Raw genomic sequence first — 22,616 nt, forward strand, 5'->3', positions numbered from 1 at the left:
CTTTCTTCAGTTGCTCTTGCATTACATCATCAAACCCATTATAAAGTTGAAAGTTCAAAATTCAGTTCTCAACAAAATTATGAACTTTTTGAAGATTAAAAAAAAAAAAATCATCATTAGAGATCTGATGTTGTGAGAGATGAAAATAAAAATTTGGTAAAGATTATTAAAGTTGAGATTATTAAAGGTGATTAGAAATGCTAAGATCATCCACTCATTCCCCTTTTTTTTTGTTACTGTATGTAGTAATTATTCACAGCCGCAAGAGGGTGCTGTAATCATATTTTCTGAACTTGAAATCTTGACAAACCATCTTTTCATGAACTGCATCTTTAACGATGACTGCATTTAAGAATAAATACATTAATGGAACGTATTATTTTAGTACAATTTTCACATTTTTATTGCGAGTTATATTTGTCAATTTTTTTGAATAATACATTTCATTTATGAAAGGAGCAATGCACTTTTCATGAAGTTAAGCCATTCTGTTTATAATAACCTGAATCTGTTTTAAAACATACTAACCTAAAAATAAATCAAGTACTAATTTAAAATGCATAACATACATTTAACACTATAAGTACCCAATTTAACCAAATATTTTTTAGCTGTTAATTTTTAAAAGCATCTGCAGCTGTGCATGCTTCCTGGTTAAAACTCACTGTGAATCTGAAAAATGACACTAAAATCACAGTGAAACCACATTATCCATCAAACAGTGATGACATATTCGTCCCTTTCATACACGCTCTCTCTGCAAATAAGGGCATATAAAAGGATTTCGATTTTGAGCATGCCATTTAGCTGCTTTGAAAGGGAAGATCAGTGGGATGCCATGACTGCTAATTAACATTTCCTCCTGTAGATGCTGGGGAGATGGGATGTGTCTCGGTCCCACTCTACGCTGCCTTTCCAAATGACAGTCATCGTAGTAAAGGTGACAGAAAGCTCGTTGGGAAATCTCTGCTTGGCTTGTCCCCATTTAAGAGGGTTTATTAAAAATGACATAACGTCTGCATTTGTGCTGAAGCTTACGGCTTGTCTTTTGTGGTTCCTGTAGAGCGTTATTTTGTATTCTCAAGTGTGATGTAATATTATATGCCTGAAAAGGCCACCTCACTACACAGAGGATGCCTGTCACAAACGGCGTAAGTATGTGCACCTGTACTCTGCTTATTTGAATCATGAGAATAAGATTAAGCCTTTTAATTGCAGCTGTTCCCTTTCCTGTCTTTGCAGTGATTCTGAAATGCAGCTCAGTAACAGTTTCTCCTATGAGATCTGTGCATCCACCAAAACTGCTCGAGATGTGATGTGGAAGGCTTAGCTAGGGCATATTTCATGATCGTGCTCAGAGAGAGAATGTCTTTTTATTTGCTGCCTGCTAGCTGTCTCCTTCAGGATGCCTGCCAGCTCAGACAGTCAACTGTTGAAGGATCAAAGCGGCAGAAAATCAGGACATGTTGCCTCGATCAGCAGTGTCAAGATTGTGACATCAAACCAAAATATAGAGTGCTGAGTCCTTTAGAAAGGGGATAGGTTTCTTTGTACTTCATCTAAAAACATGATAATTACTGTGCAGTGAAGTGATCTTGTTCAAATGGGTTCATTTCTAATGATATGTTTACTGTATGCAACATGGATGTTGTAATGTTGGACTAATGCACCTTTATTATTTTGAGAGATCTAATTGAGAATGTGAAGCTTTTTTTGTCCCCTCTATTAATTAATAAAAAAAAAAAAAAATGTCTGATATCATAAAAAGCCATAATACAGGAATAAAATTCTTGAAAAGAAAAAAATACAATAATATAACATTATAAAGATATTAAAATATATAAAAAGTTTATAATATATTATAGGTCTTCTAATCTTCTGTGTGGTATGACCAGCAAATCGTGTGGTCCAACCAATATTTATAGAGGAAATTATATAGATCCTGCAAGTGTCAGAAATATCAGACAATTGATCTTTTTATGATAAGTCCAGATTAGGTAAAGTTATAAAATTTGATGTGGTGCGACATTTTAAAAAACCTTATTTGTTAATTCATTATTAAAAAATACCTTGAAAAAAATATATTTAAAAATCTTTTTGAGGTGTGTGAACTCCAATGTATTAAAAGTGTAAATATTATTTTTAATTTATGGGTCACACCACATGACATTTCATTAAATTTAGCTTTTGAAAACTGTATGTGGCCCTGGAGCACGAAACCAGTCTTAAATCGCTGGGGTATATTTGTAGCAATAGCCAAAAATACATTGTATGGGTCAAAATTATAGATTTTTCTTTTATGCCAAAAATCATTAGGATATTAAGTAAAGATCATGTTCCATCAAGATATTTTGTACATTTCCTACCGTAAATATATAAAAAATGTATTGTTGATTAGTAATATGCATTGCTAAGAACTTCATTTGGACAACTTTAAAGGAGATTTTCTCAATATTTAGATTTTTTTTGCACCCTCAGATTCCAGATTTTCAAATAGTTGTATCTCCGTCAAATATTGTCCTAACAAACCGCACATCAATGGAAAGCTTATTTATTCAGCTTTCAGATTATATAAATTCCAAAAAATCGACCCTTATGACTGGTTTTGTGGTCCAAGGTCACAAATAAAAGCTTGCTAAAACCTAAAACCAAAACGATGTATAAAAAAGTACACATAGTTCTTTATCATGGAAACTCATTGATGTCCTTTTGGAAACACTGCATGATCAGTTCTGGTCGCATGAGGTCTTTTGTGGAGCAGCAAAATATGCTAATGGATTCCTATCATAATTTGGAACCAATCCTAAACGGGATAAAACAAGAATCCTCTCAGAATCAAATATGATCCTACTGGATAAATTGAAAATCCTAGTTTTCCATTTATTATTCCAGAATGTCACTGTATGCAGTATTTGATTCCATTAGCTTCTGAATGATGACAGATGTCAATAGCATTCCTTCAGGGGTTTTTAAGGGCTAGTGGCGGGTATCCCGGTAAGGAAGGTGTTGACTGCTAAACTCTATTACTCCTGCAGGGGAAACAGGTCTAACCATGCTTTGTCTCTCCGTTCTCCCTGTCCAGCGACCGGTGAACTGGCAAGGCGATATGTGCCACAGGTGGCTGGAGGATGGACGCCAAATTATCAATAGGACTCCTACATTCGGCGGGGTTGGTGTACTTGATATTTACCTCTTTCCCCCAGCATGAGACCCCGAGAGATGAAATGCAGATCATCGCCTGTAAATAAGAGATAGTACACAACAAGGCGCGCGTTTGTTTCCCCCGCGCTCTTAATTTAGTAAACTTGGCAGTCGTTTTTAATCTCCCGGCAAACTGAAGCGGTAGGGGATCGTGGCAAGTGTTGGATGCATGTTATTAATTCCTCGCTATTTCTGTCAAGCGCAATTAGTCACTGTTTGCCGCTGAAAATGTCCCATTAATTATCTACGGCCTGTAAGCGGAGTTGCGCTCGTGGCTACTGTCTGAAGGGTTTGGTCCGCTTTCAGTGCCCTCACCTCAGAACGCTTGACGCTTTTGAAATGTCTCTTTAATTGCGTTTTAACGCGTAATCTTTGCCTCAGTGTGAAGAACGGCATGAGGCTTCTCAGTTTGTCTTCTGTTGTCATCATGGATAGTTCAGGAGCCGAAGGCGCAGATGTTTCAGTAAAAACCTTTTATAGTAGGCCTATACACAATAACAGTGTCTTCATCTGTCACAGGAGCTGTTCCAGGTTATCTGAAAAACATGAATCTTCACTGAAGGTGAGGCTGGGGCTTGTTGTCACATGAGCTGTGAGTGAGTCCATAAATAGATTTTCTTTATCTATTAACTAAATTAAATCAACACTTGGTGTGAGAATCCTTTGCGTTTAAAGCAGCTTTTGCCCTTGCTCATAGTTTTTCAGGAATGTTTCTTGAAGCATCTTGGAGACACGGTTCTTCTGGATTGAGTCTGTCTCAGTTTGATCTGTTTCTTCAGGTAATCCCAGACAGACTGGATGATGATCAGATCAGATCTCTGTGTGGAGCACAAAAAGCTCACTGGATTATTACAATTAATGGCAAAATGAATGTTTGGAAATGTAAACTGGTATTTCCTACTGACACACTACAGCAAAAGATAGAAATAACTGACTTAAAACCATTTTTAGCTGCTGAAAATACTAGTGTTCTTATCATTTTGGCCACCACTAGATTTAGCCAAAATATGTTTAGGTAAAGTTGTCTATAGGCAAAAAATATTCTCTTTTTCCTTTGGTGAATAGTTTTTTTTGTGTTTTATAATTGCTTTACAGATTAAATTTGTATGAAAAGACAATAAACTACATAACTGGCATTTTAAAAACTATTTTATTGTGGACAATGGCTTTTTACTTTTATCTTTCTTTCTTTGCTTTTTAGTCATTAATATAAATAATGATTTAGTATTTACATTTAGCAGACACTTTATCCAAATATATGTATTAAAATATTTCAAATCACTGTCAATTAAAAAAAAAAAAAGCTCCCTTTGTGACAACTTACCCCACAGAGCTTGCCATCATGCCAGCACACTATAACTTGTTAAACTGTATCTTTTAGGCAAAAACAATAGAAATCTCATGAGAAAATTTATGTTTTTATGTAAAGTTGTTGTTTTTTTCTTATGGATTTGTATGATGTGATTCATGGAAAAAAGCACAAAGGTCCAGGTATAAATGAGACTGTATGAATTGATCACCAATTCGCCAAAATGTACAACAGTTACGAAGTGCAAGAGTCCATTGAAATTTTCGTGAAAAGAAAAAAAAAATAAGAAAACACTTTAAATATACCTACAGTCTTTACTTTCAGAAAAGTAAATAATGTGACAAGCCCCGTTCTCTTTACATTTATTAAATATAATTCAAATAGGGCACACTTAATTAATTGCTCAATTAGAATTTTGGTCACACTTTAGTTTAGGGACCAATACTCACTATTAACTATGACTTCAGTAAGCTCCTAATTTGTTGCTTATTAATAGTTAGTTGTTAAGAATAAGGTTATAATATGTGCATAAGTACTAATAAACAGCCAATATGCTAGTAATATGCATGCTAATAAGCAACTAGTTAATAGTGAGAATTGGTCCCTAAACTAAAGTGTTACCAATATTTTATATGCAGGAACAGTACCTGATATCCTTAATAATATACTGACCAAGTTTTAAATTTGATCTCAACAACCAATTCAAATTTGGGTGAATTGCTTCTGCAAACCCATATTTTGAATTTACATCTATTTATACAGTTTCTTCCTTTCTTGTCCAATGATAAAACAAGCAGTAAGTCAGAATGGCAGTGTATTTATAGGGCCAGGGCTAAAATACAAACACATCAGCAGCACTGAGTCCCTCGTCATCCCCCTCCTCGCTTCCCCTCTCTAATTTGCAGCTCTATGGCAGCAGTGGCACTCTCAGCTCCACAAGAGGACAAATGACTTTAATTACAGAGTAATTGCCAAGCGTTGTGTTAATTAAATCTTGATCAGTTTAAGTAACTGGATTGCTCCCACATCGTGTCCATGCTGTGATGTGCTGTCTCACTCTCTCTCGTGCACATCTTCAGTCTCACACACACACTCCTCCAACCTGGCAGTCTCCCCGCTACGCATCTCTGTAACACAGCTCAAACCTTTTTAGTGTTTCATTCTTTTCTTGAAGTCAACCACTTCATTTAGCTCCATCCTTTTGCTTGGGTTGCATTATGTCAGAATTTGTTATAACTCAGTTAATAATATATTAGGAATCATACACTAAAAACTAACATTTTTTACAGCATACAGATGAATGTTAAGTCATAAATATGCGATTGTTCAATATACACGACTGTTCAAAAGTTTGAGAATCGTTTTCCATGTTTTTGAAAGAAGTCTTTTATGCTCAAAAATGTTCTGACCCCAAACTGTTTATAGTACATTTATTTTATTATTTCAATTCAAGCAACAATGTTGAAATGCAGTAGTAGATTAAATAATTAGCATTAACCTAGATTCTGTAAAAGTATTATGTAAAAGCATTAACAATTAAAAAAAAAAAACTTTCTCAATTAATTTAAGAAACCCTTTTTTAAGTTTTCCCCCTATAGGGTTTATTAAAGGGTTTGTTGCAATCGGCTGCAGGTCATTTGTGAAAATGCCATAACAAACATGATAGAAGCAGAATCAAGAGTGTGGCATCTACTGCAATTTTAGATACATGCATTATCTTTAGGTTCCTGTTGCTTTGGCCAAATTGAATCCTCTTATTTTAATTGGCCGCCATTAGGTGTTCCGCTCAAGGCAATTCCAAGCAGCCCTTGCTTTTGTTGTGTTTCACACTCCAGGCCCCACCAACGAATATTAATCACAATTGTCCTAATCTCTGGGATTTTAATTGGAGTGTTTTGTGACCCACAAGGAGGTAAACAGAAGACAAAGGTGGTCTAAATGCACCTTGAATAGTCGGTTGATGTGCGCAAGGATCGCCTTTTTGTTTCGTGTTGGCTTTCAAGAAACCGAGATCCCAATGACCTGTATATCATTACATGCTTGTCTCAGAGATTGTAAAAAGCTTGTCTGATAGAGCTGTATGTTAATAAAATAGGGTGCAGCAATACACACTACATGAGAGACGTATTGCATTTACCACTGCAATTAATCTGTTTCAGACCGAATCCTTTCATTGCTGTGCATATTTGTGTAGCTAACACAGAGGATCATGGGATTTTTCTACAGATTTTAAAGGGCTTTATTGAAAATCCACTTGTTTGCTATAGGCTCTTGGGTTTAGATTAAAACAGACTGTCAGTGTACAGTAAGTAAGCAGATAGTAAGCAACAGGCTGGAGCTGAAACATATTGCAATGAGTGGCGGATTTATCTGTGATTTAGGAAAACCTAATCCTGTTTTCACTGATGCACTGATGAGTGATTGAATTTATGTGCAGATGTCAATATGTGATGTGTTACCATTTAGCATGATGGCTTTGCTCTTAAAATGCTGTGGTTTTCTGCATGGTGTCTTCTCTGCACTGACTGTAGTCAGCAGGCATTTCCCAAAAAAAAAAAGAGTACAGTGTAATACCAGGTATTTGTAAAAAGTATTGGTAGCACTTTATTTTATAGTCATGTTACTCATGTATGTACTTGTTATAGTAATTACAATAACTAGTTAATAACTAGATACTAACCCTGAACCTACCTCTAAACCTAAACTTACCCCATGTAGTTACCTTATTTTACCAGTACTTTCTTAGGTAGGAACACTGTAAGTACATGTAAGTTTATGTACTGTAAAATAAAGTGCAACCAAAGTATTTTGAGGTTGACAACAAAAAGGTGAATACTTAATTTATATTTCAATATTAATGATATAATAAAGTAATAAAACAAACACACACATTTTAGAGGCGTAAGTCAGTTGGAGGGTGGTCCATGTTTCAGGAGGTAGGGGTTTGCATGGGGTTTCAGAGGGGGGCGGGGTGGTTTGAGTTCAGGGCTCTCACAGCCTGGGGGAAAAAGCTGTTGAGCAGTCTGGCAGAGCGGGTTCTGATGCTCCGGTACCGTCTTCCTGATGGGAGCTGGAAGAGACTGTGGGAGGGATGGGTGGAGTCCTTCACGATGCTGTTGATTTTGCTGGAGCATCGTGTAAGGAAAATGTCCAGGATGGAGGGGAGAGGGGCACCGATGATCTTTGCAGCTGTGTTCACTGTCCGCTGGAGGGTCTTGCGGTCAGCAGCACAGCAGTTCCCGTACCAGACAGTGATGCAGCTGGTCAGCACACTCTCAATGGTGCCTCTGTAGAATGTGGTGAGGATGGGTGGAGGGAGACGTGCTCTTTTCAGCCGGCGGAGAAAGTGTAGGCGCTGTTGTGCCTTTTTGGAGAGTGACATGGTGTTGGTGGTCCAGGTGAGATCCTCTGTGATGTGCACCCCCAGGAATTTAGTGCTGCTGACTCTCTCCACAGTCGAGCTGTCGATGGTAAGTGTGGCATGGTCAACGGAGTTTCTTCTGAAGTCCATCACAACCTCCGTTGTCTTCTCCACATTGAGGGACAGATTGTTTGTGCCACACCAATCAGCCAGCTGTGCCACTTCCTCTCTGTAGTGCGTTTCATCATTGTTGCTGATGAGACCTACCACTGTTGTGTCATCAGCAAACTTGATGATGTGGTTGGAGCTGAACTTGGCAGTGCAGTCGTGGGTCAGCAGTGTGAAGAGCAGCGGGCTGAGCACACAGCCTTGTGGGGCACCTGTGCTCAGTGTTGTAGTGCTCGAGGTGTTGTGGCCGACACGGACTGACTGAGGTCTTCTGGTTAGAAAGTCCAGGATCCAATTACAGAGGGAATTGTTAAGGCCCAGCAGGTTTAGTTTATTTATGAGCTGTTGTGGGATTATTGTGTTGAATGCCGAGCTGAAGTCAATGAACAGCATTCTAACATAGGAGTCTTTATTTTCTAGGTTGGTAAGAGCCAGGTGGAGGGTGGAGGAAATTGCATCGTCCATAGAGCGGTTTGGACGGTATGCAAACTGGAGCAGGTCGAGTGTGTTGGGGAGGCTGGTTTTGATGTTGTGCATGACTAGCCTCTCAAAGCACTTCATCATGATTGGAGTCAGTGCTATGGGACGGTAGTCATTGAGACAGGACACAGGTGATTTCTTTGGTACCGGTATGATTGTTGTGGATTTGAGACATGTGGGGACGACTGCCTGGCTCAGCGAGGTGTTGAAGATATCTGTTAGGACATCTGTCAGCTGTACAGCACAGTCTCTCAGAACACGGCCAGGTATGTTGTCAGGTCGTTGGGAGGTGTGGGCAGTTTTTGTGCAGGTGTGTGATTCTGCATTTCAATCCTTGAATAAAAGTGGTTGAGTTATGGCTGATGCACTCAACCACTTTTATTCACAGTTCACTCTGTGATCTTTCTTTCTTTTTGTGCAATTTTTTGGGGGTATTGTTCTGTATTTTTATCCTGTTAATATGGTAAAGGTTCAAAAACAATCCAACATTCCAACAAGTAAATACTTACTTACTCATACTTGCATTTGAATGATAAAACAAACCCCTGAACTTCCAGAACTGCAGATTTACCCGTTACAGATTGATGCAGAATTAAGACGCACCAAGAATTACCCAGATTAACCTGTCAAAGAAAAAAACTAAGCCTTCTCCTTTAACATTTCAACCCAAATGAATAATTCTCACATCCTTTGCATTTGAATTGTATGAATACTGCACTCTAATTGACTTTAGAGTTTTTATCCTTGACATATTTACATATGACATATGACTTTATGCTTTTAAATGAAGCATACGTTTAGCACTGCAAATGGCTGGTATAGTATTTTTACTTATGTAACTGGCATCAGTGTTCGTCCCTTTTATTTGGAGCCGTATTGCAAAAAAAAAAGGAATGTAAATTGTATTAAGTGCAATGCATGTTATTTCACTCTTTGTGGCTTAGAGAGAAAACTACACATTAAAGTCTGCTGTCGTATATTGGTTTAAGATGACAGGGGTGTGTATTATTTAGGAACATTTCTGTAAGTTATGATTTCACATTCATAACACATATCGTCCTAGAAGCAATTTCAAATGTTTCTGAAGAGCAATTTATATATTTTGCTTTGAGGAAACAGGCTTGTGTGTGTGTGTGTGTGTCAGGTAGGTGGTTGAATCAGTGATTAGACAGTAGGGACGGTAGTAAGGAGGATTATGAACTAGGAGGTGCTGACACATCTCTGCCTCTCAGAGCTCTCAATTTAGTCAAGGATCAGACTCACTTTAGATAGTGGAGGATTAATGATCAGTCTAGCATGACATTATTATGAGGGTAACCTTTCCACTCGTCAGGCACTGAAGGGTCTCGTGCTACATCCACATCTCCAGCTGCCACCAAAGGAATTTTACTGCAACTAATTGTACAAATTATAAGACAAATAATTTCAGCTCTGAAGCCTGATTGAATGCTCAGGAAAATAAAGAGAAAATAATAATTAAAGGTAGCTAATTAAAAGTGTGTAAGCATGCAGTCAGGGCAGATGTCTTATTTCATTTGACACTAATTAAAATAACAGATTGAAGTTTATGGTCACATATGTTTAATGATCCACATCAAGTTACCAACTGCAGTTACTGTTATTACTGAACTATACAAGAATATGTGTGATTATATGCCATTTGATAATGGTAAGTAACACTTTTTGTAAGGGTGTGTTTATAGTAAAGCAATCATTAATCATAATAGCAGGCACTGAGTTTTATATTATAATGGGATTAAAGCCTAAAACAACTGCCTCACATCTACAACCCCAAGAAATATGGTTAAGATAAAAAAAAACCGAAAAACAGAATCAAAACATGATAATCATATTAACTACCCTACCGTTAGTTACGAGTGAAACTCTGGGAACTTAGTAGCGTTTGTCCTCGGAAAGTAAGAAAGAAGAGATTAAACAAAATGAAAAACTATTTGAAAGCTTAAACAGTGTTTAATAGAGATCCCATATTTATTTATTAGCAGTCATACAAAAGAACTGCAGTAACTATGGTAATTTGGCGGAAACTACGGTTACTATGGTAATTTTTTACAAGGACTACAACAAATCCCGCCCAACCCGGAAGTGAAATCCAGAACTATCCTCGAGTCCAGGCGGAAAAAGTCAAAACAACAACAGTGCAGATGTAGCCTAAACGCAGTCAGTGAGATCAATGTGTTGCTGCGAAGACTAAAACGCGTACTGGCGCGATATTTATAATTATAATATTTATATTGGCGCAAACGCCGAGCAACATTTGCAATGCTATCGATATAATTGCTGCCACAGGGATAGCGGGTTACTTAAACGACATCGTTGTTATTTTAAACCCTTGGCTTGATAATACAGCTTCTGTTTATTGGTGTACATCCGAGAATAAACGTATTTACCGGAATATTTTGAGGACGCGCCGTTTGGAAACTAGGCGCGCGAAAAGAATAGTAGCTCTCGAGACGCGTTGAATAAACGTGTAACATGCATGAAATTTCAAATAACTAACTATGAAGACGTCTGAAATGTCGTCGGACAAGTTGACTTGGACACTGACGGGAGCGACGGTGACGTGTGTTTTGGCGGTGTATGTCGCCTCTGCTCCGCGCGCTGTGTCCGGAGGAGACTCAGGTAGGACTGCGGTCAGTCACATGTGTTTGTGTTTGTATCACATGCAGCCTATCACAGAACAGCATATTGTAATATCACACACACCGCATGACATGAAGCTTTTGCAAATACGAACTGCATGAGACCTGTTGAGATTATTATTAATCTTTCTAAACACCTGTCTAAATCCAGCACCGACAGAGGGACCCAAAAATAATTTGTCGCACCTGAAACATGAATATAATAACATCATATAACAGCATAATAGACCAAGTGATGTTTATTTTAAAGTAGGATGGAGTAAGCTAAACTTTTTGTTATACAATAAATATTTTAACATTTTCTGGTTGTGAAATGCAGTTACAAAAATGGCTCATAAAAGTTTTTTTTATTATATTTTGGAATTATCCACTGCAGACATTGCATAAACATGTTCTATGGGAAGGTTATTGCCTGCTAGTTCAGACGAAAATAGTGCCTGTCCCTCTCAAAGCTGTCAAGAGAACAGAAATATAATCTCTCGGGAATGACGTCAGAGCATTCATCAGGAGAGAGAAATACTGTACATGATGATATTAATGCACTGCAGAATTGGAGAAAGCATGAAGCGGTCTGCGTTCATGTCAGATGTAATGAATCATATAGCCTATAAAGAAAGAATTTAACTGTTTAGGCAGCTTTTTATCATTTAACAGTTTGTGATTATATTATACTAAGATTTAATTTTTCTTCTTCTGTTATGTTAGTCTTCCAATCCTCCCATGTAATTTCCAGAAGGAACAGTTACTTAATTCTTTTGATTTGTTATTAGCAATGCCATTAATGCAAAGGTAAAGTTACTCTTGCAGGCATAGCACTACTACTACCCCCTCACCCCATTAATTTAGTGAAAATAATAATAATAATAATAATGGGAATACAACTGTGCTAATATCATAATGAAGAAAATACTTGATTACATGTGTAATTTTTTAAAAGAAGGTTTTTCAAAGTTTTTTAACATTACATGGTTTCATATTTTACTATTATTTCTTAATAAAATGCTTGACTGACTGCATTAATATCTTCCGAAATCATGTGGTGCAACCAAATTGCAGAAACATGCAAAAAAAAAAAAGGCTGTAAATTATAGCATAAAAAGCCTGCAGACCCTCATGTTTGTGTAATAAGGTCAAGAAATCTCTTAAAATGTCATATCAAAATATCATAATTTGATATTTTAATGATTTCAAGGCATGGTTCAGGTTGTAAAATGTCCTGTGGCTCCCTGAAATCTTAATAATTCATTAATAAGTTAATTATTAACTTTATAAAGTTAATAATTCATTATACTTATTAAAAATCCTTTTTTCCTTGAAATTTATAAACATACAATATTGTTTACAAATGTTTAATATTGTATGTATTCACACTGTAAGGAAAATATGACTACTTTTTACTTGATATTTAAGATTATTATTTGATTTAAAAACCACATGAACCCAACATGCATGCAAAGTGCATTTGTAAGAACTCGGCATATGTGTTTTAAACTAGATTTATATAAGACTTTTGCTTTTCTTTATCATGTACTCTTCTTATTGACCCATAGACGCATTGCTGCACAATGCTTTTAAAAAGGTCCCCATAAACAGCCATATTCAATAATGGGGAAACAAAAATAAATGTTTTCTTCTGTGCAAACAACAAGCTGCTGTTCTGTGAGCTTTACAGCATGTGCATGGCCAGGGTGGCTTTTGGAGGCTTTTAGGGGGATGGGGGGGGGGGGGGGGGGGGGGGGGGCTGCAAGAAGCTGTTTGGGGCTTACGGAGAGAGAAAAAAAAATCAGCCAACCCCTTAAGCGTGGCGTTTAGGGACATTGCAGGATGCCGGCGTGATAGCGCCAGCTGAATGCTCGGCAGAAATTCTCCAGGTCTCCGTCTCGCAGTCCTAATCCCTTTAGGTGTGCTGCGCCCCGGAGAGGCTGAGCGGGCGCCCCGCGGGACCGCTGTTGTCTAGGAATGCGAGTGTGGAAATGATGGGGATTATGGGGGGAAAAAGGCTGCTGTGGGTGCCCGATGCTGTGCTATCACAGAGACACTTCACTGTCCTGCGCTCAACAGCGTTTGCACCCCTTTCCCCGTTTAGCCCCCGCTCTTTGGGACCGGGCTCTGTATTGAGGTCTAGAGACAGCACTGCAGTGTATGAATGAAATTGTGATGTATAACATGAGAAATTTTGATTACAGGGAGATCCACATGCTTTGAAATGCGGTAGACCTGGCCTCACCGCGTGTGTATCTATGTCTATTCTAAATGAGACTGTGAAAGCAGAGAAAATTCAGCCGCTGAAGTGTGAGGGGTCTGCACCTACAGATAGAGGACTTCCAACATGACAACGAAAACAGACGACCGCTAGTGATACGCAGGAAGTGCCAGCTAACAATTTCAAAATTTTGTGATGCACTGAACATTTCATATTGCATCACAGAGCACAGATTATAGGATTTTACAGTGTTTAGGCAAGCATTGCATCAGGCAGCATTGCTTAGATTTATACAACAGGGCAAAAACATTTGGGATTAGTAGGCGAAAAGACTTTTTGCCCATTAATCTCTGAACTGCAGATTAAATTAAAAAAAAATTTGTTCGTAGATTTCTAGATTTTGTACAGTCCTAAATTTTTTGCCACCCTTAAAGCACTTTTTTTTTTCTCCCAAAACTCACTTATTTTTATGTATGTCCTGGATTACCGCAGTCACAACATTTCTAGGCCTTGAAAAGGAATGGAAATGAATAAAATTTGAAGTCAGCAATCATTTAAAAGTAGATGATACGTTTTTTGTTGTTGTTTGTTTTCTCTTATGCTCACCATGGCTGCATTTACTTGATCCAAAATACAGTAATATTATGAAACAGTATTACAATTTAAAATAATAATTATTAATAATAATAATGAATTTATGTTATTATTATTATATTTTAATCTAATATGCTGATTTGGTGCTCAAGAAACATTTCTTATTATTATCAATGTTGAAAACAGTTGTAGTTGTGCTGCTTATTACTTTTGTATATTTCAGGTTTTTACATTTGTTTGTTTGTTTGCTTATTTATTTATTAGAAAGTTCAAAAGAACAGTATTTACTTGAGATAGAAAACTTTTGTAACTTTATAAATGCCTTTTTTGTCACTTTGATCAATTTAATGCATTGTTGCTGAATAAAAGTTTATTAATTTATTCATTACATTTATCTAAATATAATAAATTATTTAATTATATATTTAAAATATATATGGGTAGTTGACATATCAATGTGTCTTGTGGTGTGACGGAAAAATGTTAAAAAAAACCCCCTCTATCATGCTATTTGTAACACTAAGAATGAAAGATACATTTTTCTCATGTTATTATGTATGTTAAGTTTTTTTTCTACTTTTTGCTGTCACACCATAGGACACAGTCCAATTTGTATTTGTCAGCTACCCATATACATACATTTAAATTGGCTTTAAAAATTAGATTTTCAATTGGTGGGTCATAAACCAAAAATTCATCATCCAATTGGTGTTTTGGCACCAATACATATGGGACTTAGTTGAAGCCATGCCCAAATTAGACAGTTGTCTAATTTGATAATGTTAATAAATTACCATTTAATAGATTAAACACATTTAATTGCTTACTTGTATAGATATTAAATTTGAATTTTATTGGGTCGCCACTTGATGTGAATTCTGGGTACTTAAACCAAACCAGACGAGACAATATCTGGCCATATTTCATCAACTTGCTTGTATAGAGTAAACTTTACTCAGAAACCATGTGATAATGGTCTTAAAGGAGACATTTAATAAGTATAATATGTAAAACGATTAATTCAGGTAACACACAAACAGAAATACAGGCCTAGATACCAGTGCCGATCCTAGACTTCTGGGGGCCCTACGCAAAACTTTGTGATGAAAGAATGGATGTAACGCATTTGTCTCGAATCAAGCTCGCGGAAAGCGCTCGAGAAACAGTATCTCTTCCGTGACTCGGTAAGCTTTCAATTAGTTTTTTTAGTCTCAAGCAAGAGACTGTACGACATTCACGTTACATGATTTGGCTGATTTTTACGTAGAGAGGGTGACATTAAAATAAATGACCATTCATGTTTTCATAACCGCTGGCCAAATTCAAAAACGAAACTAAAATTTTAAATTAAAGCATCTTTGAGAGTAAGGAGGCCCCCTGGTGTTTCGGAGGCCCTACGCAGCTTGTGTATTCTGCGTATAGGGAGAATCGGCTCTGCTAGATACTGTATGTATGAATAATGTCATGAGAAGGTTCTTAAAAAGATCACAGTCACTGGTAGAGTTTTAGAGGGAGCTTTTTGCATGCGTGTGGCTCGGCGTAGAGGGACTCACAGGCATTTATGCCTGTATACAGCACACAGTGACGGATGGGGCTCTGCGCGTGCACCTCGAGTATGGGAAGAGTGAATAGATTTGCCTGTGTATGTGTGCGTCTGTCTGCTCGGGGATCAGGGGAGCCGTGTGCGATGGAAGAGAATGAGCGTGTCACTTAGGAAATGTCACACTGGGAAGATTTTGCAGGTTTTGATCCGAGCAAATTAATGCAAAACCCAGTGCAAGTATTTGATTTGGGAAAACTTTCAGGAGCGGATTTGTCTCTTAATAATAATTATTGGGTTTACATTAATTTCCCTCTCTGTTTTTCTACCACAGGAGAGCTGATCACTGCTGCTTGTGAGCTGGGGGTAAGCATTAGCTGCATTGTTTAATCAATCCACTCATTAACTCTTATAAGCATTAAGGAAGTTTAATTAAGTATGGGGGGAGAAGAAAGATGATTAATTTACTTTTCAGGCCACAGGTTTTTTTTATCCTCTCTTATTTTCTGTGCACTTCTTTTTTGACTAACTTAGGACTAGAGAATGCTATAATTCGCAACCCTGTTCTTCAAATCCAATTAGACTGAATGGTTAGGCGATGGCTTTTGTAAGCTTTGCCTTATGTACGGTATAAGGCTTATTATACTCAACCCCTCTCCTTTTTGTGCATGCGTGTGTGTGTGTGTGTAAGCTGCATAGAATGAACTAAATCGGGTTAACAGTTATAATAAGTTTTATTATTTAATAAAGTTTATTACGCTGCCGCGATCCTTTTAGGGAGGCTGTGGCGGTGTCACTATGCCAGTAATCCCTCCCTCTGTCCGTGTGGCCTGCCTGTCTGCGGCTCTCCCCAGGGTCGGAGGGCTCTCTCTGGGCTGCAGGCCGCCGGCCCTCCCTTCCTGCTCCCTTGAGCCATGGATCTTTTCTCCTTTAAACTCCTCGTCGCAGGACTGCCCCCTACCACGCGTTCCGCCTTTTTCCGGCATGCCACACGTACTTCCAGACCCGGCGACGCCTCTGCATGTCTTTCCACGCCGTCGGCCTTACAGGCATTTCACCGGAGCAGGCATTTCAGCCACATACGTCACTTGCACCTTGCTGGCACTTCCAAGTGTGCCCTTCGTGCCCCTGCCATCTGCTTGCCATACTGTCTCTCTCTTTTTTTTGTCCTTTGTCTGTTCCCCTTCCTAAGCCTCTCTGTTCCTCTCTGCCTTGACCTCTCTTTCTTGACTTCAAGCTGTCTGTTCGTTCTGTATTAAAGACATTTAGCAGTGTTTGGGGAAGCTGCTTTGCAGCTGATTGTACTCAGAATTTAAAATCACTCAGTCAAGCTGCCCTTTTGAAAAAAATTGTTAAGCTAAGTGGCTACCAATACTAATGTCATCAAATTCCCAGGGGATCCATATGTAACTTTAAGGACCCCCGAATATAACAGTCTCTTCTAAAATGTACTTTCTTTCTTGCAGTTTCAAGTATATATCTTGTAATTTTGAGTTAACAACTTGCAATTCTCAACTATTTTTCTCAGACTGCAATAATTTTGAGTTTATGTCTTGTAATTCAGACTTTTTTCTCAGAAATTATGAGTTAATATCTTGCAAATCTGTCTTTTTTCCTTTTAAGTTTATATCTCTTTCATGGGGGAAATTACAAAATGCGCTTTGTCTAAAACATGTTTTTGTTCATTCAATTTCCTATTCATACTAAATGTATGAAGAAAATATGTTTGAAAATATGGAAATATGCTTTATGATCCAGACAAACCCTTTTGTCCACAAAATAGGCAGGTCACAAAGCCCAGATTGGCCATCAGGAGCATCAGGAGAACTCTGGTGGCTAAGCAACTGATTTGGCCTGCCGCCCTGCTCATTTTCATTTATTTATTATTTATTATTACTTGATATTATTTCACACTAAGCACCCCTTAAAAGAGATATAAACTCTAATATTCCAGATTTGTGAAATGTAAACTCAGAATTCTGGGAAAAAAATGGTCAGAATTGCGAGATATAAACACACAGTTCATACTTTTGTGAGATGTTGAGAAAAGCACATTTTAAAATAATTTTAAATAGCTGTACAACACTGCAATGAAATCATTTTCCCCCATAAAGCTATATGCAAATTTATTTTGCAATTATATTTTATTTCCTAAAACTTTTTTTTTTCCTACTAGAGCCCCTTGCAGTCCCCTAAAGGGGCCACGAACCCTAATTTGTAAACCCTTGAACTCCTGGATTTATGTTTTTATTTGTCAATAATATATCATTTTAAGTAACTTTTTGCTAGTTACACTCTTAAAACTAAAGGTGCTTCACGATGCCATAGAAGAACCTTTTAGAAGAGCCTTAAATTGTTTAGAGGGATCAGTTGACTGGGACCCTCACTCTTGCTCTGATCTTGAGCTCACACTAGCTTTTAGACATCCACTTGTCCACCGAGTTTCCAATCCATCCCTCAAACAACCTCTTCTCAGAAACGTTTCCTTGCTCTTCGCTCTAGTGTGCAGCATTTCTCAGCCTGCTGTGCCTGTGTGTGTTATCAGGCCAGTAGGAGTGAGACAGCCTTTAATAGCTCTAGTCCTTATCGCTCCTTAGGGGACTTAGTGCCTAATTGCTGGGAAGGCAAGGAGACAGGAGATCAGGCTTTATGGGAGGGGGAGGACAGTGTGATGCTGTAACCCGCAAAAGTAAGGTCTGCCTTTGAAAGCTGAACTGTATGCTGATGGGTGGTGGGAGAAGGGGGGTTACTAGATTCTGTTGCTGTTATCAGAGTGTTCTGTGAGTGAGTTTACAGCTGTGTTTTCCCCCAGGTGGCCCATCCTCCAGGATACCCGCTCTTCACCATGTTGTCCTCTCTGATACTCTTGCTGCTGCCTCTCAGCTCTCCGGCACACAGTATCAATGTCCTGTGCGCTGTCTTTGGGGCCGGGGCCAGTGGAGCCCTCTGCTTCACTGTCTGCAGGTAGGCCACTCTCAGACTATTAGACCAAATTTATAATGTTCATTGTAAATGGTAACGCATTCCAGGTTTACTTTATTTTATTTACTTTATTTAGCTTTTTCATCTAATATGTTGAATGTTATTTTATATTGACTAACTGTTAGTTGACCATAAGAGGCTTGGTCGACCAGAATTTTATCAGTCGCTTAGTCGCAGAAAAACAAATTCCACAGGCGAAGTCACGCTGTGCATGACGGACAGATTGTTAACGGCTGGTCTATGGTAATTCAGTAGATCGGGCAGGACATCCAAATGCTCGTTCAGTGACCTCAAATATAGCTTATTATCTGGCAGCTCAATCTAATGTTAACCTAGAAAAATGTGCGCTATTCAAGTGTGTGGAAGCTGACCAGTAGTGCGCTCAATGCAGGACAGATGGAGGTGCAGGTGCAGTCACTTGCTCTTAAAATACTCCGTAATGTTCGCCCATATATATATATAAGAGTACTACATCTTTCAAATATGTAAAGACTCTACGTTTATTGGTGTGCACTCACAATAACAACAAAACATTGCATTTTTATAAAATAATGAAAGCAATCAGGATGCGCTTTCTGCCGTCTCGGTCTGTGAATTTCAGCACGAAACTATAAAATATATATAGAATATATAGGCTTTCTATAGGAGTGAAATGTCTACTTTCAAATGAACCAATTCAAAGGAAAAACAAATATTCTCAGATTATGTAATGCACATACATACTTACAGGCACATCCACTACTGCAGAGATGACAAGTTAGATTTGCCAACTTTATCTCTTGAGCCGAAAAAAAAGTAAGCACTAGTTTATCAATAAATTATTAAAATGTTAATGCAGCCTCCATACTGTTTTACCCTGACACGTTCATAATCATTACTTCTGCCGGTGTGCTGTGGCAAGCTTTATGTGTGTGCTTGAACGCTGATAGGCTATGCAGGCAATTAAAGGCTCAGTATTATGATTTAAATAGTTTAGTAATAAATGTGTGATTAGTCGACTAATGCTTAAAATGAACAACTACTAGTCGACCAGAAAAATCTTTAGTCAAAGGCAGCCCTAGTATACACACACCCACATATACACTGCCTCTCAAAAGTTTGGGATCAGTAAGATTTTTTATGTTTTTTAAAGAAGATTCTTCTGCTCATCAAGGCTGTATCTATTTTATCAAAAATACAGAAAAATATGTTATTTTGTGAAATATTATTGCAATTTAAAAGAACAGTTTTCTATTTTAATATACTTTAAAATATAATTTATTTCTGTGATCAAAGCTGAATTTTCAGCATCATTACTCATTACTGTCTTCAGTGTCACATGATTCAGAAATCATTCTAATATGCTGATTTATAATCAATGTTGGAAACCGTTGTGCTGCTTTATATTTTTTGGGATCTGTGATATTTTTTTTTTTAGGATTCTCTGATTATTAAAAAGTTAAAAAGAACAGCATTTATTTGGGGTCAGTACATTTTTTCTTTCTTTAAAGAAATTAATACTTTTATTCAGGAGGGATGTGTGAAATGAATAAAAAGTCATAGTAAAGACTTATATTTTTAGAAAAGTTTTCTGTTTTGAAGAAATGCTGCTTTTTAACTTTCATCAAAGAATCAAAGAAAAAGGTATCACATGTTCCAAAAAACAATATTAAGCATATTGTTAAACATCTTACTGATCCCAAACGTTTGAGTGGCAGTGTATATAATATGTATATGTACGTGTATATGTATATGTATATGTATATATGTGTGTTTATACACATACCTGTTAAAGTTTGTGGTCAGTGAGATTTTTAAATGCTTTTAATCAGTTTTAATATTAATAGGGTGAAACATTGCAAAATAAATGTGTGTGTGTGTGTGTGTGTGTATATATATATACACACACACACACACACACACACGTGGTCAGAATATATATATATATATATATATATATATATATATATATATATATATATATATATATATACATATGCATATACATATATATATATATAATTTTTTTGTGTGTATCTGAGTATCTAAATAAATAATAGTAACTATATATATATATATATATATATATATATATATATATATATATATATATATATATACATATATATATATATATATATTTAGAATTTTTTCAGTAATGTAATTTTTTCAGTAACTACTCACTACTACTCAGATTCACTATTCAGATAAATAGAAATTTGGTTCACCCAGTGAACTAACTCCCTTATTTTGTAATTAGAGTAAGATGTCCTTACATTCACTGCCATCCTAGACATGGAGTTCAGTCTACAGAAAATTGGTCTAAACAGGCAGTAGCTGCTGAATGTATTTTAATATCTACACGTGACTTTTACCAATGTATGCCCTCACTCAGCTGGGTTTGCGAGCCAAGTTGACCAGAGATTTGGCTGCAGTTACATGTCCAATGCAACCTCTGCTCTTAAGCCTCAAAGGATTTAGATCCAATTTTGGATTACAGCAACCAAAAAAGTCATTTCCTTTGGCCCCCGCAACCCATCCTCCTCCTGTGGCTGATGGCAGTGAGGATTTTGTTGCATACGCACACATACACATACACATACACATACACACACACACACACACACACACACACACACACACACACACACACACACACACATACACATACACATACACATACACATACACACACACACACACACACACACACACACACACACACACACACACACACATACACATACACATACACACACACACACACACACACACACACACACATACACACATACACATACACATACACATACACATACACACACACACACACACACACACACACACACACACACACACACACACACACACACACATACACATACACACACACACACACACACACACACACACACACACACATACACACATACACATACACATACACATACACATACACACACATACACACACACACACACACACACAAACCCTCTTAGCTCTTAAGTTTCAGTATATAATCTATGTTTTCAATTGAAAACATAAGCGTAATAGGTTTTGATGCTTATCTGTCCGGGCTTAGGCTGGGGTTTGGCCTCATGCATGTGTATTGGGCTCAGAGCAGTAGCTGGCAGGCTTGAGATGCCAGGACTGGGAGGAGGGAGTGTTTTAGGGGTTTCAGAGCTTCCGGCACAGTCTGGGACTCCCTTCTGGGTTGGCATTGGGGTCCTTAGGTGCTTCGCCCGTGCCCAGTGGTAATGCTGAGGTGGCGTGCCACTCCCAGTAGGAACACTACCGGACAGGCCTGTCCCCAGGCTGCTACCCTGGCACCCAACACCACTCTGAGACTGACCATTTTCTGCCCTATACGTTCTCTGCCGTCTTTAGATTTAAGGAATTTCAGTGTGTAAAGGATTGAATGCCTTGCTTGATAAATATATTACTCTTTCCTGTCTTTTTTGTGCAATATGTGGATCAGTGACATGACACTTTTTTATATGTGTATGTACAATGACTGGAGTACATACATTTCTTCTATGAAGAATTTTTATTATTATTTTTTTAATTGAATACATTTTTGGAGAGTACATTTTAAAGAAGCATGTGTCTTAAACTAGATTTTCCTTCAGTGTTGACACTCTTATACAAAATATCATTGACTAATGAATAGATAAAAGATAATTCTAAAACACTTGTTAAATTTAGAGAATTCAGTACAGTGCTGTCCATTAGACGTTCTCATTGTGAAATCTCTTTGATGTTCCAAGTTAAATTAGGTAGACAGATTGTTATACAATGTGTCTCACTTCTCAGACGTAGCACTCCATTTTCCTTTGATTTGTCAATTACGGATTTTTTTAAATGTCATGGTTTGCCACATTACTTGCCTTTATGTTTCTACTCTGCATCTGGGTAAGCCTTTGAGGATAGCTGGCATCAATAATAATCATAATCGTTGATGAATTACTAGCTAGGAAATATTATTTTGAACTCAAGCTATTGGTTCTTAGCAATACAGGTGTTTTTGTGAACCCTAAAACAAAACAAAAAAATATGACCAACAGCTGTTGATCATCAATAATAGGAACGTGTATTAGATGTCAATGGCAAAACACTATTTGTTTGGTATACGTGCTTTC

General features: G+C 37.4%; 1 protein-coding gene across 2 annotated transcripts in view; it reads left to right on the plus strand.

The window, feature by feature from the left end:
- Window positions 1–10,593: 10,593 nt before the first annotated feature.
- Window positions 10,594–22,616, plus strand: part of LOC306850728 (protein O-mannosyl-transferase TMEM260-like) — a 35,425-nt gene continuing 23,402 nt past the window's right edge. The window contains exons 1-3 of one of the 2 annotated variants that reach the window (XM_079386557.1): window positions 10,594–11,159; window positions 15,851–15,882; window positions 18,329–18,480. In XM_079386557.1, the coding sequence (XP_079242683.1) occupies window positions 11,039–11,159; window positions 15,851–15,882; window positions 18,329–18,480 (305 nt within the window). In that variant the 5' untranslated portion in view covers window positions 10,594–11,038. The remainder of the gene's footprint in view (window positions 11,160–15,850; window positions 15,883–18,328; window positions 18,481–22,616) is intronic. The other variant, XR_013782436.1, reaches the window with a different exon arrangement.

This window comes from Barbus barbus, assembly GCF_936440315.1.
Source record: "Barbus barbus genome assembly, chromosome: 30".
In the NCBI taxonomy this organism is placed as follows: Eukaryota; Metazoa; Chordata; class Actinopteri; order Cypriniformes; family Cyprinidae; genus Barbus; species Barbus barbus.